Below are 15,416 nucleotides of genomic sequence, written 5' to 3' on the forward strand. Positions count from 1 at the left end.
TCCCACTGAAACTTCGTAGCCCTGCGCAGGATCTTGAAGAATGGAAGGCTCCGGTCGGCGGTTTTGGAGATGAATCTGGACAAAGCAGTTATCCGACCGGTCAACCGCTGCACTTCCCTTGTATTTCTTGGAGGCGGCATGTCTTGCAGAGCTTTCACTTTGTTGGGATTGGCTTCGATTCCCCGCTCAGTCACTATGTACCCCAAGAAACGCCCTCCTTTTGCTCCGAAGAGGCACTTTTGGGGATTTAGCTTGACTCCATATTTGCGAAGCGTTCGGAAGGTTTCTTCCATGTCCTTGAAGAGATCGGCCGCTCAGATGGATTTGATAAGAATGTCGTCCACATAGACTTCCAGATTACGCCCGATCTGCTCCTTGAACACCTTGTTCATCAAGCGTTGATAGGTGGCCCCGGCATTCTTCAATCCGAACGGCATTACATTGTAGCAATATGTGCCGTCGGCTGTTACGAAGCTTACTTTTTCTTGATCTTCCTTGGCGAGCGGCACTTGATGATATCCTTGATAGGCGTCAAGCATGCAAATTAATTCGCAGCCGGCCGTAGAGTCCACCAGCTGATCTATCCGGGGCAGAGGATAGAAGTCCTTGGGGCAGGCTTTGTTTAAGTCCCGAAAGTCGATGCAGACTCTCCACTTGCCGCCCGGCTTGGAGACTAATACTACGTTAGCCAGCCAGCTCGGGAACTGCACTTCTCGTATGTGGCCGGCCTCCAGAAGTTTCTCTACTTCCGTCCGGATGATGGCATTCTGCTCGGCACTGAAATCCCTTTTTCTCTGCTTCACTGGCCGAGCGTCCGGTCGGACATGCAATTCATGTTGTGCTATGCTCGGCGAAATTCCAGGCAATTCATGTGTCGACCAGACGAATACATCATGGTTTCGTCGGAGGCATTGGATCAGCTCCTCCTTCTGCTTCTCCTCCAGATCAGAGGCCACAAAAGTCGTGGCCTCCGATCGGGTCGGATGAATCTGCACCTCTTCTTTTTCCTGGTAAATTAAGGCATGTGGCTTTTCAGTGATAGTATTTACCTCGATTCGAGGCACCTTCTGAGCGGAGTTGGATTCTGCTCGGACCATCTCGATGTAGCATTGCCGAGCTGCTAACTGGTCTCCCCGTACTTCTCCCACCTTGTCTTCGACGGGGAACTTCATCTTCTGGTGGAAGGTTGAGACGACCGCTCGGAATTCGCCGAGCGCCGGTCGTCCCAAAATGACGTTGTAGAACGAGGGGGAGTCAACCACCACAAAATTTATTGTCCTGGTCCTCTGACGGCTCCTCTCCAGTGAGGTAGCAGTAGTATTTGTCAGGCCGTGCCGTTGCAAGTAAACCGTAGGCGGGGTCGTCATGAAGACTCGGCTCGATCAATTTGCAGGTGATCGAACGCCTTCTTGAATATGATGTTGACCGAGCTCCTGTGTCAACAAATATTGGTGAATAGTGTAATTTGCTATTACCGCTTTAATGAGCCAGAGCGTCGTCGTGGGACACTTCTACTCCTTCCAAGTCTCGGGCGAAAGTGATTTCGGTCCACTTGCCGCTCTTGGCTCTGACCGCGTGGATCTGCAGTGCCGGATGCCCGCCTTTACGGCTCGATTGAGTCTCCTCGGTCGGACGCAACAACTGTTGATCTCGCCCGTGAAGTATTGCTCTGTTTTCCTCTTCCCGGCGGACGGTCGTGACCGTTCTCTGGACGCGATTCTCCTGTCTCGGAGATCGGTGCCGATCGGGTGTCTGTTGATGTCGCCTTTCGGTGTGGATCCGGTCAGCTTCATGGGTCCTTTGTCTCCTGTCGATGGGAGGAGACCGTCGTTCGGCATTCCTGGGAACGAGATTGGCCACGAAGGGAAGACTTCGACAATCCTTCGTGTTGTGCGTATTCGTCTGGTGGAAGGAGCAGAACATAGGGGTCCACCTCTTCTTTGGCTTGGGCCGAGCGGCAGCCACTTCTTGTACGTGTGACCTGGCGTGGGGGGATCGGATTGCTTCGGCTCTCGGTCCTCTAGGTGGCTGCTGAGCGGCGTGCTGTTTCCGCTCGGCATGAATAGGTGCCCGCTCGGTAGGAGTTTCCTTTTTCCGGGCTGCTTGTGCTTCTTCCACGTTTATGTATTCGTTAGCCCGATGTAGCATATGATCATAATCTCGGGGCGGCTTTCGGATGAGCGACCGGAAGAAGTCCCCATCCACAAGGCCCTGCGTGAAGGCATTCATCATCGTCTCCGATGTGGCCGTCGGGATATCCATCGCCACTTGGTTGAATCGCTGGATGTAAGCTCGAAGCGATTCTCTTGGCTCTTGCTTGATGGCAAACAAGATGACACTTGTCTTCTGATAACGCCGACTGCTGGCAAAGTGGTGGAGGAAGGCCGTTCGGAAGTCCTTGAAGCTAGTGATGGATCCGTCCGGCAGCCTCCGAAACCACCGTTGAGCCGATCCCGAGAGAGTTGTAAGGAAGACGCGGCACTTTACTCCATCTGTATATTGATGGAGTGTAGCTGTGTTATCAAACTTACCCAGATGATCATCCGGGTGCGTTGTCCCGTTGTACTCTCCGATCGTCGGAGGCACGTAGTGCTTGGGTAGAGGATCTCGAAGAATAGCCTCCGAGAATTGGCGATTGATCCGCTCGGGAGATGAGTCCGCCCGGGGGGCTTTCCCTTTTCTGTCATCCCGCCTTGGCATTTCGTCTGAAGAAGAGCCTCTATCTCTTCGAGCTGGTGCGGCTTCAGGGGTGCGAAATAAGGCCCGGTGGAATGCGACGGTGGCTTGAGGTGCTTCCGCTCGGCCACCAGACGCAGATGTTGCTTGTTGCTCCGGCCGTTCGGCTGATGCTTTTTGTTTTTGCTCCATAAGTTTGGTGGCCCTCATCTCGACTAGAGCATCGAGTTCTTCCGTTGAAAGCGTCACCGTGTGTTGTCGTCCAGCCTCGTCCATTGTTCCTGTTCGAATGCAGGTGCGTTCCCACAGACGGCGCCAAATTGATCCTGTTCGAACCAAGAGTCAACGAACGCTGGGGATGCGGCGCTTCCTGCTGGATCCTCGAGTGCTCCGGCGAACCTGCAGCAAAACCGAGTCGGGAGGGGTGTCCCGGCGACGGCCCTCCGACGCTCAAGTCAGGCGAGAAATAACAAGAAGGTGGCCTCAAGATGAAGATTTTTCATACCTCCGGTGAAGGAATGGAGGCCTTATATAGACCTCCGGAAGAAGCCTGGGCGCGCCAATCAAAGCGACCACCTGCCTTTGACCATGCCCAGGTATGAGTCTGTCAGAAGGGCCATGCCCAGATATGGATCTGTCAGGAAGATGTCCATGAGGTCATACTGCTACTGTATCAACCTTTCCATGATGTGCTTGTGTACGGCCTAGTCATCAGACATGCTTCTGCTGATATCCCATATCCCGAGCCGAGCGCATAGGCCGCTCGGCTACCTTTGTACCCTCGCCCTTATCTTGGCCGAACGGACGACCCGCTTGGCCCTTCGGTTCTAGCCGAGCGGACTCCCGCTCGGCCCTTCGATCCTCCTGCCTTGGCGTCGGAAACCCAAGCCCCTGAATGGGTTATCTCTAGCTCCGCTCGGACCTACTCAGCTAATCGACGTGGCCATTAACCGCTTAGTCAGCCCTTCATCGGTCCTCAAGCTGAGACCCTTCAGGAAATGGGTCCCCCATTCTTACCGCCGGATCAATAATGATTCCCATTCCGATTCCTATTCCTAGGAAAGAACCAAACGCCCCTTTAATTTCTCTCACTTTTTAATCATTTAACGATTGATTATAAATTAATTTTGTAATTTATTTTTTTAGTATAAGTTAGAGATGAATTATGGGGAACGTACGAGGTAAATGTAATAATATTATTATTATTTCTAATTTTTACTTATTTAGGCGTGTGCTCCACCGCAGGACATTGAGACGGCAGTACAAATACATAAGCGCACTCGCACTTGCCCAAATGCTTAGACGATTCTCACGCCTTCATCTGCGCCGTCGCCGCTCCAACCCTCGTCGCTTCATGGCTTCTCCCCCTCTCTCCTCCCCATTCGCCTTCTCCGGCGGAGATGGAACCGCTGTCCTCGCGCCCCAGCCAGATCCGCAAGCCGGAACCCCGCAGGGCGAAGACGTGGACCCTGCCCCTCCTGCAGCTGGGGAAGACGCGGAGTTCGGCTTCCAGAGGCCGGAATTCGGGACGAATCCGTTGGTCGGGACGGTCCAGCCCTACGATCGGCACCTGTTCCTCTGCTACAAGTCGCCTGAGGTGTGGCCTCGGAACGTTGAGGGGTCGGACTCCGATCGCTTGCCGAGGTTACTGGCGGCGGAGATCAAAGCTTCTAATTCTTCGATCGATAAGAAGGTGAGCCTATCCCCCGAAGTTTCTTAGTGACATCTAGGTTTTTCGTACATTTCATAAGGTAAAGCATATATGCTGATCTGACTCCTCTATCCGACTTGAGAGCAAAAAGTGTATGCTGATCAAATTTTAGATAAGAAATTCTGAACTGAATGTATCATCAAATATTTTTTTTGTCGTTTCTGCAACGGATGTGTTGGAAAAGAAACATCCAAGATGCTTGTCCTAATTCTTGCCATCGCGTTCATAATTTCTTGTGGCGAGTCCATATGCATGTTCACCTTGTGCTACGGTAATACAGCTGAGGGTGTCACAAAATGTTACGTTGCAGTTACACTTTGGACTAAGAACTGTAACTCAATAGTTGTGCAGTATGGTAGAGCTTCCTCTTTCTTAACAAAGAAATTTCAGTATCTGAAATTAATTTTGTTATTCTTTTTTCCTGATGATTAATTTTGGAATGACTACTGTATGTTATTGTTCTCGTGTTTGAATTGATCACTAATGAGTGGTAAATGTCTTGTTTGTTCGAAACAATTTTTCTGACATATGACCATAGATTGCTATCCTATATTTCCCTCTGTACACCATGTGTAGCAAGTAGGACCTTCAGATGATGCAATGCAGTTTTTTGAGCTAAAAGAATTGCATTGACAAAAATTTGAAATAGATTTAAAGAAAGAGGAAGCTCTAGTTTGTCTAATTGTACGCAATAAGCAGTATATCCCACACAAGAATTATTTTTAGATTACAGTTATGAATGTTCTCAAACCCTTAAATTTTGATGAAGATGGTTTTGAGCCCAAGACCTTGTCAGTAAGTTCCATGATCCTCACCAATTGAACTAGTTGGCATCTTTGTGCTTCAAGAATGTTGATACATCTCGCCAGAAGTTTGAGATTTCTACTGGAGTTGCATTTTATTCAGTGTGTGTAATTCTATTACTTTCAATGGAGCACTAGTCAAGAATAGTTCCTCTCATTAGTGTGTTTCCTTGTCCATCCATTTTAACATTTCTAGTGGATATTTCTCTTTATTAAGGGTGTCAAACAGGGTCAGGTTGCCTACAACATGACTTGGCCAGACAAGGTGTGGGTCATGCCCAACACCATGTAGGTCGTGCACGACATGGTGTGGGTCATGCTTGGCATAGGTTGCCAAAGATTGGTTTGTGTCATGTTGGCCCAACCAATGCTATGGGTTAGGTTGGGTGGCAGCAACTCGGCTCACGGGTTGTCCTCAGCATGACTAGAGCCTCGAAATTTCTTTATTTTCCTTTGTTTTTCTGAATATTTTATTTTTATCTTCTTCTTTCCCCGTGTTTTTATTTTTTTAAAGAATTAACTAAAAAATAAACTGATCTATGGGAATGGGCCCAAACTGATATAGGCACGGGTCACTCGGATCTTGCCCTGTGTTGGGTGGAGCTTATGGAAGTCATGGGCCATGTCTGGTATGTCATGAAAATTACATGGGACCAATGGTTCTGTACCATGGCACAACCCATTGACATCTCTGTAAGTACCCGGGGTAGTTTTGATGTGGTCAACCAAGTTAAATTAGATTTTGTTATGTTTTATCCTTGTGTCTAAGTGTGCATGAGCTTAGGAACACAAGAAGTCGAGCGGGAAACGCAGCTAGTGAGAAGGATGACACTAGAAAAGGACCTGACGGGCTCGGTGCATCTGAGGGATGAGATGTTGCGGAAGAGTACACTTGGTGGATGAGAAGCCAGAGAGAAAGCCTGTACAAGGAGAAGGACAGAGATGGGTTCGAGTGAGCTCAACTCGGGTTAGCCGGAGAATTACCCACATGAAAAGATCAGCCACTAAGGAATTGATCTGCCACTTGGAAGGCGACTTTAATGGCTGGAAGGCGCCTTCAATGAATAGTGCAAAGGTGCTTTCCAATAGTTGTTAGCCATAGATAGAGTTTTATTGAAACGACCATAAGTTTTTTTTTCCCACGCATCATATAACATTCCAATAAATAAGAAAATTGTTTGTAATTAATAAACCAGTCATACATCCTGGGTATCTAAATTAAAAACTACTTTATTCTCTCTAAATCATAAATGTTGTTTATTTATTCTTTATGTGGAATTGGAAGGTCCTCGGAAGTATATTGTCCAGCCCAGTCTGGTCAAGGGTCCAAGCCTCCAACGTTACCCGTTTCTACACCTGCCACAAACCAAACCTAGTGAGTTTAACTCAGCACCTCCAAACCATAGCAACAAAATTCCTTAACTAGTCGTATGCATCATTAAATCTACCTTTACTTGGAACTTGTTGTCAAGCATACAAGTAAGCAGGCATATAGGCATTTCTCCATAAAACATTAAACTATGAGTATCACATAACATTATTTTGAGTATCCTTCAATCATTACATTATGGAGCATTTTCCTTTAGCATTTATCGTATATCATTCTTAGGTGGAGATACATTAGTCATGCTTTATCCTTTGTTCGATTGATCAATCTGTTTAACCATGGTACCAGGTGGCGGGGCGTCAACAACTCTCGTCACTGGGCAGTGGCTAAATATGGAAATATGGTATTGGGGTCCCTCTGGGGTCTTGTCCCGTAAACGGGGTCCCTCTGGGGTCTTGGCCCTCACACAATTTCCATTAATTCTCATCATCATTGTCATTTTTCTTTTTTTTTTTTCCATCATTAAATAAGCATTCATACCATTCATTTAAATAAGACTCACATAAACATGTATATCATTAACTACACAAGCTCAATAAGCATGGATGTAACTAACTAAATAAAGCTAAATAAACATGATTATCATTTACTATATAAAGCTAATTAAACAATCATGCCATTAACTATATGAGTTCGATAAGCATGGATATCATTAACTAAGTGAAGCTAAATAAACATGATTATCATTTACTATATAAATCTAATTAAACAATCATACCATTAACTACATGAGCTCGATAAGCATGGATATTATTCACTAAGTAAAGCTAAATAAGCATGATTATCAATTACTACATAAAACTAATTAAACATTCATATCATTAATCTACATGAGGCTCAAATAAGGATGCATATTACTAACTATGTGAAGCTCAATGAATATGAACATCATTAACTATTTAAAGCTAAATAAACATCCACACTCCTAGACCTCCTCGAACATCAAGTGACCAACCATCCGTAAAAATCTGCTACACACCCTTCGACAACTTCTCAAACCTTTTCGCAAGTAGCCCAAATAATCCTTCAGAAAATCTGCTGCTTATAGCTCCCAATTCCCCCTCAAAACTTGCTGCATATACCCCAAATCCCCTCAAAAATCTGCTGCTCTTAGCCCTCAAATCTCCCTCGAAAACCTGCTGTGTATGACCCCGATATCTCTCAAAAACCTGCTGCTCTTAACCCTCAAATCCCCCTCGAAAACCTGCTGTGTATAACTCAGAAATCTCCCAAAAATCTGCTGCTCTTAGCCTTCAAATCCCCCTCGAAAACCTGGTGCGTATAACTCAGAAATCTCCCAAAAATCTGCTGCTCTTAGCTCTCAAATCCCCCTCGAAAACCTGCTGCGTATAACCCAGAAATCTCCCAAAAATCTGCTGCATATACAAGTTCAAAAGCGTGGGAAGAAAATCGAAAAAAACTACTGCATATACAGATTTAAAGGAGTAGAAGGAAAAGTCGAAAAACTGCTGCGTATTCAGATTCAAAGGCGTAGAAAGAAAGGTCGAAAACCTGCTGCATATACAGATTCAAAGGAGTAAAAAGAAAAGGGTTTAAGAGGTGTCTTGCTCGGAGGCTTGCTGTTGGTGCAGGTGACGACGAGGAGCAGCGGTGGGGCGTCACTTTGACCTCGTTCTTCCTTCCAAGGTCGAAGCCAAGAGCTCTCTCTCCCCCTTTTCTTTTCTCCCGCCGAGACTTCTCCCTCCCCCTTTCTTTTCTTTCACCAAGAGCCCTCCTTCCTCTTTTCTTCTTTTTTTTTTCCTCTTCACCACCCCTCTTATAAGAACTATAATAACTAAACCCTAGGGTTAAGTCTAGTCCTCACCAATTGGGTCGAGCCCATGTGTCCATTAGTTGGTTATTAGCAAATTAACCCCCCAAGTAAATAAAGAGCCTATTATCATGCTCCCCTTTGTTTTTTTTTAAAAAGTCGGGCCTTACATTTATCCTCAATGGATAAAGCTTAGCTAATGGAAGGCGTCTTGGACCATCTTGAAGGCGCTTTCAAGCTACGGATAGAGTTTTCCAGGGGCTATAAAAAGACCCCAGGAGTTAGGAAATAAATAACAACTTGAACAATTAGTATTGTACACTTTCCTAGTCTTTCTTTTTCTTTTGAGCTATCAACTTCTGTAAGAGGTTTCTACGCTTGCAACAAAGGAGAATTCTAGTGGAGCTTTCTTTAGCGCCTTGGATTAACAACCACTTAGGGTGTAACCAAATAAATAGAATTATCCTCTTACTTTTTTTTTATTTAGTTGTTCAATTAATTCATTATTATTATTGTGCTAGTCTAATCTAATCAAAGGATCAAGAAAGGGGTTTATTTTTTTTTGTAGGCAATTCACCCCCTCTTGCCGGATTCGTTGCGCCAACAAGTGGTATCAGAGCTAGAACGCCTCAGAAGGACTAACCTCATACTGAAGCACTGAGACGATGGCCGGACCGATAATATACTCACTAAAGTTTGAGGGGGATTTTGCGACATGGAAAAAACGCATGGAGATATTTTTCAAAATAGACTTTGAATTACTCTTAATTATTAAATATGATTTTGTAGCCTCTAAGGATCAACAAGGAGTCAAAAAAGAAGAGTACCAGGGGACCAAAAAAGATCAAGCCGACTTTGTAGTGAACAGATGAGTCGAGTTCCCACCTGCTCAGTGTATTTCCATCCTAGGAAGTCAATCGGATCGGAGATTACTAATCAGCAAAGGAACTTTGGGAGAAGTTCCTGGAGTTACATGAAGGAACTTCCGAAGCAAAGCTCGCGAGACGGGACCTGTTCCGGAACCAACTAACGAATTTCCGGATGGAAGGTGAAATAGTGGCACATCTGCACCGGAGGATCAAAGAACTCATCACACGACTCACGAATCTCAGAGAAAAGGTAACGAATCGAGATTCATTAAGGTACGCTTTAAATGCATTTCCTATGACACCCGAGTGGACATCTATAGTCGACTAGTTTTATATATCTAAAGACCTCGAGCTAGTTCATTAGAAAATCTATTTTCCACTTTTGAATTTCATTAATCAAGATGTGTAGGCTTACGAAATAAAGAAGAAAAGACAGCCCAAAACATAGCTCTAAAGGTAAACCAGAAAGGCGAAACAGATCCAGACTCCGAAGAATCAATCGATGAAGATTAAGTAGCATTATTGGTAAGAAAGTTTAGTAAGTTCATTAGATCTAATGAATTTAATGTCGCAGGCAAAAAAGCACTTTCGGAGCAAAAGGAAGGTTTGGTGCTACAACTGCCAAGAAGAAGGATACATCAAGGACGACTGCCCTAAACTAAAAAAGAAGGAGAAAGACAAGGGCAACAAACCAACAAAATCAAAGCACAAGATCTTGAAAGCCACATGGGATGAAACGTCGTCCTCCGAGTACATGATCGAAACTTACGCCGGACTAGCTCTAATGGCATACCACTAGAGGAACGTTGAAAGGTCCTCAGAGATGACCATCGACGAAGGGGGAGGATCTTCAAAGGAAAGCTGCGATGAAGGGGGGGCATCAGAATACGAGCTAAGTGAGGTACGCGCGCTATCTTCCAAGCAATTTTTTGAATTTATCAAAATGTTATCTAAGAATATAGTACAATTAGAAAGAGAGGATGCTAGGTTAAAATTAAACTTAGCAAATTTATGCCTCTTAGATATGTTTGATAATTTAAAGATAGAAAACGAAAAATTAAAAATTAAAATTGAAAAGTTAAAAAATGACCATGCATGCTCAAACGATTTTAAAAAATCAAAATTTAGAAATTATGGTAGAATCAACTGGTACATTAGAAATCACCAGGGATAAATTAAGAAAATTCCTAAAAATTATGTACCTCCCAAATATTTAGTAAATCCAGTAGGCAGAAACCTATATTAGGTTCCAAAATCTTTTTTAGATTAAACTTCATTTTTTTTATTATTAGGATAAAAATTGTCTCAATTAGAATTTTTTTTAAAAAAATTTCTGTTTGAAAATTTTTTCTATGCTATTTGATGATTTAGTCTACTAATAGATTTTTTTTTTTTCAAATTTTGTTTAGTGTTGAGTTATTTTTCATAAAATTATTAACATAAATCATACTTTGAAATTAAAATTTATTTCGCCGATTTAAATTTTAAAAATTTTATTTTTTTGCTATTAAATAATGTGTCTTATACATCCAGGAAAAATAATAGAATTTTTTTCAGAGTTTAAAAAATATTTTTAAAAGATTTATTTTCAAAAATTAGTTTCTGTACTGGAATAATTTATTTTTTTTCAAATACAAAGTATTTCTTCGTGTAATTTTTTCTACTAATCTAACTTATTCTGTTTAGATTCGACAAATATTTTCAGAATTTTTCGAAATAGTAGAGTAATTTTTATATTATTTGTGTCAAAATGGAAACTTTATTGTACCCCTAAAAATATTTGCTCAACACTTTATTGTATTTTTCCTTATTTTTTTTATGTGATCAAAGGGGGAGAAATAGGTACAAGTTCAGGAGGAGTTAGAAATTTTTTTTTTTTTTTGATTTAGAATGTTTACTTATTATTCAAGCAATTTGTTATCTACATTAGTTATGTTATTGCATTTTTAACCCTAACTTGAACTTGGGTTGATGCACATAAAAAAGGGGGAGATTGTAAGTACCCCGGGATAGTTTTGATGTTGCCAACTAAGTTCAGTTAGGTCCTGTTATGTTTGATCCTTGTGCCCAAGTGTGCAGGAGTTTAGGAACACAAGAAGTCGAGCGGAAGACATATTTAGCGAGAAGGATGACACCGGTCTTTGTGCATCTGAGGGATGAGATGTTACGGAAGAGTACACCTGGACGAGAAGGACGTGCGCGACGTTCAAGGGATGAGAAGCCGGAGAGGAAGCCTGCTCGAGGAGAAGGACGAAGTTGGGTTCGGGTGAGCTTAACTCTAGTTAGCCGGAGAATTACCCACGTGAAGAGATCAACCACTAAGGAACTGATCTGCCACTTGGAAGGCGCCTTCACTGGTGGGAAGGCGCTTTCGATGAACAGTGCGAATGCGCCTTCAAGAGCTAGAAGGCGCCTTCTGGTAGTCGTTAGCCACAGATAGAGTTTATCCTCAACAGATCAAACTTAGCTAATGGAAAGGCGAACTTAGCTAATGGAAGGCGCCTTAGACCATCTTGAAGGCGCCTTCAAGCTACGGATAGAGTTTTCCAAGGGCTATAAAAGGACCCCTGGAGCTAGGAAATAAACAATAACTTGAACAACAAGTATTGTACACTTTCCTAATCTTTCTTTTGAGCTATCAAAGTTCTATAAGAGGCTTCTCCACCTATAACAAAGGAGAATTCTAGTGGAGCTTTCTTCAACGTCTTGGATTAACAACCACTTAGGTTGTAACCAAGTAAATAGAATTGTCCTCTTACTTTCTTTTATTTAGTTGTTCAATTAATTCATCATTATTATTGTGCTAGTCTAATCTAATCAAAGGATTGAGAAAGGGGTTTATTTTTTTAAGGCAATTCACCCCTCTCTTGCCGGCCATGCTGCGCCAACAATCTCTACTCTAAGTGCGTGGATTTGTCATTATCTAGTTGCACAATGAGGAGTAGCATTCTAATTGTTCACTGAATTGGTTAATTCCAATCTTGATCAACTAGCCCAAGTTAAAATCACACCAGAATTATAAGAAAACAGATTCCCTTCCAACCTGTGACAGAACATTGGCACAGATAGTGGGATGCATCTAGTTGGCAATTGGAAGGAATCCAGCATGAATTGTATAGTGCAATCCATTCTTTACCATATTGTATGAAGAGATTTCTGGAAATAATTAGCATGGTTAAAAGTCATTCATTATTAATAGCCTATCTTCCAAACCTAACAACCTTGATACTGAGGGTTTTTTTTTTTGCCTTGGATTCTGATACTATTTTGTGTTTATACAATTTAATGGATCATTGGTTTTTGTTAACCTTATTGCTATTTAATAATGAATTATCTTTTATTTATACATTCCGATGCTATAGTCTCAGCCCATATACAGACAAATCATAGGTTCTTTCTTCCTGTATATCCCTTTGGGCATATTATGTCAAAAGATATATATGTGTAAAATTGGATCCTAAGAAAATTGAAGTTATATATGCACACTGTCTTACCATGAACTTTTCTTGCACTGGTTTTTGTAGACTCGTCTCACCGTTTGTCAAGGAGAGGATGGCACTGATTTCTCAAATGGTGATGTGCTGATCTTTCCAGATATGATAAGATACAGGTTGCTAAATAATCTTTAGTCTTTCAAGCTGCAGAATGTATAGTCTCACTTAGATTCGATTGGATTTGTTAATTACAGGCAATTGACACATTTTGACGTTGAACCTTTTGTTGATGAAGTGCTTAAGAAAAATTCTGAGTGGACTCCTAAACCATCTGAGCCACTTTCAGGTTCATATATCTTTGTATGTGCTCATGGAAGTCGAGATCGCAGGTGCGGTGTTTGTGGTCCTGTTCTAATTAAACGATTCCAAGAAGAGATATCATCACGAGGTCTACAAAGTGAAGTATTTATTAGCCCTTGCTCTCACGTTGGTGGTCATAAGTATGCTGGCAATGTCATCATATTTAGTCCAACTGTCAGTGAAGCAGTGTCCGGACATTGGTAAGGATAAAATTTCAGATGGCATAAATTTGTTGTTCTTGTCGTCTCAGAATTACCACTCCCCTTCCATGTTTAGTTCCTTTAACATTACTCTCTTAATATAACCTTTAAAGTGGAAGCAATAGTTTACTTTTGTTTTTGTCTTGCCTAAGGTATGGATATGTGACTCCGGAGGATGTGCCTACATTGCTTGAGCAGCACATTGGAAAAGGCAAAATTGTAGAGCATCTTTGGAGGTACTCGTTTGTCTTGTATGAGGTGGTATTTTATTTGAATTGTACTCGACAAATTGTTAGTCATTTATGAGCTATTCTTCACATATTAAAAAGACAAATCACAAATTTGACAATCATTATTTTGCATTATAAGCAAACCTCATGCAACTGAACTGATGAGTTTGGTGTTGGATTAGGGGACAAATGGGTTTATCTGAGGAAGAACAGAAAGCCACGCTGAATCTTCTTAAGGTCCAGCTCAACGAGGGACTAGATGAAAACAGAAGGAAAGAGTACACTAATACCTCTGTTGATGGTGGCAACAATGCTGCAACACCTGTTGCCGGCTGCTGTCAAGGGAATCCAAATGCTACTTGCTGCCAAGTCATGCCAACGGAAAAACTCATAGTGAGCAAAACAGAAAACGAAAGCACTCAAGTGATAGTGCGGGAGAGTGACAACAAATTGTGTGATGCCAGTAACAACCATGGTCCACGCGCCAGGAAGCTCTACAAGCTGCCTACCTGGTTTGAGAGTTGGGAACGAGAGGATGCCTATGCTGCTGCTGCTGTAGTTGCAGCCATTGCCTCTGTTGCAGTTGCTTATAGCTACTATAGGCAACCAAGATGAGAGGATCGTTCGTTGAGCCATCTGTTGGTGGCATAACTGTGTTTTTGTTGTGTTTTGTTTCGAGGCAGTAGGCTATGCCTTCGTCATAGAAATAGTATGTATGTTGGTGTGTGAGTGCTATAGCATGTTTGAAGTCGCATACTCTCAGATATTTAGCTTTAGAACACTATGAATTCAAATGCAATATGAATGGTTGGGCTCTGATGTTAACCTTCCAATCTATGGATGTGAATGCAATATGATTGGGCATGGATGTTGGCAGCTGAGTAGATATCTCATGTTTATCAAGCCATAATTGCTTGTTTTCTGTAATCAGAGGATGCCAAGGCCTTTCCTTCATTTTTGAATTGGTTGACTCTATGAAATGAAGGGGCATATGAAGTTTTTCTCTAAACTGGTGTTACAAAGTGACAAGTTTTTCTTCACAGATAGTTCCACACAATAAAAAATTTGCAGAAGGATTAGGGTTTAGAATACACAGGTGAAGGCAGGATAAGCTCCCCTGCATCTTTTCCTTCATCCTTCTTCCGGTCTTTTACTAATAATCAGCATCACATCCTTCTACTAACTTGATATTGTTTGTGCTCTAGAACCTTTGCCTGTGGATAACCCGTTAGTCAATAGAGTCCGGGAGAAGAATGGGACCACATTAAATTTATTGTAGATGAATATTAATCTATTTGAGATCGGTGAAGGTGGTGAACTAGGGCGTGACTTTGCTATTGACTCAATAAAGACTATGTGTTGTCCTGCAATACAAGAAGCGTTAGTATCAGACCAGAGAAGGGATCCCGACATTGACCCTCCAACACTCAAGTCAGTACTCGATTCTGGAGATGAAAGCAGTGGACTGTAGCAAATAGTGTGTGCAAGTAAGAAGCATCTCATACTTCCGTTTGTAGATGGAGACCTCTTTTATAGTGCCACTGTTCATTTTCCAAAGCCTTCCTGAGAAAGGACAAGTCATAAAGTGTCTCTGACACCTTTCCTCAAATAAACATGTAAATCACTGTAAGTTGACATGTTGAAAGTTTCTAAAGACGATTTACTGGCGGGATATTCTTTGTCATTTTCAGCATAAACTTCCAAAAGAGTACTATACGACATGTATGTGGGTCCTGCTATAAGCTAGCCGGCCGCCACTCGGCTGGGATATCACTAGCTCGATTGTACAGAGTGAAGCTATTGACCTGTTTTTCACTCAGCTTTCCTGTTGTCAGAGAGACGCACTGTGTCCGATTGGCCCAGATCGTCCGATCGGCAAAGATGGTGGGCCAGGTAACTTAGTATTTGACTCAACCTCATCTGCAAGTTATAGAGGATGACCGATCAAATATTCCAGTTGGCCCCTCGCATATGA

General features: G+C 42.6%; 1 protein-coding gene across 1 annotated transcript; it reads left to right on the plus strand.

The window, feature by feature from the left end:
• The first annotated feature begins 3,947 nt into the window (after positions 1–3,947).
• Positions 3,948–14,274, plus strand: LOC121970919. Its single transcript, XM_042521927.1, has 5 exons — positions 3,948–4,369; positions 12,742–12,827; positions 12,906–13,211; positions 13,364–13,447; positions 13,624–14,274. Exons 1-5 carry the CDS (start codon positions 3,971–3,973, stop codon positions 14,054–14,056), a joined length of 1,308 nt encoding a protein of 435 aa, XP_042377861.1. The 5' UTR covers positions 3,948–3,970; the 3' UTR covers positions 14,057–14,274.
• The last annotated feature ends 1,142 nt before the right edge of the window (positions 14,275–15,416 follow it).

The sequence above is a fragment of the Zingiber officinale genome, chromosome 4A (assembly GCF_018446385.1).
Source record: "Zingiber officinale cultivar Zhangliang chromosome 4A, Zo_v1.1, whole genome shotgun sequence".
NCBI classification, from domain to species: Eukaryota; Viridiplantae; Streptophyta; class Magnoliopsida; order Zingiberales; family Zingiberaceae; genus Zingiber; species Zingiber officinale.

What these genes read in the sequence shown, in the direction of transcription:
- LOC121970919 (XM_042521927.1), top strand. Translation starts at nt 3,971, where the DNA reads ATGCTTAGACGATTCTCACGCCTTCATCTGCGCCGTCGCCGCTCCAAC. An exon ending in CCAGATATGATAAGATACAG is followed by an intron (nt 12,828 to 12,905) that starts GTTGCTAAATAA and finishes TGTTAATTACAG; the next exon opens with GCAATTGACACATTTTGACG. An exon ending in GAAGCAGTGTCCGGACATTG is followed by an intron (nt 13,212 to 13,363) that starts GTAAGGATAAAA and finishes GTCTTGCCTAAG; the next exon opens with GTATGGATATGTGACTCCGG.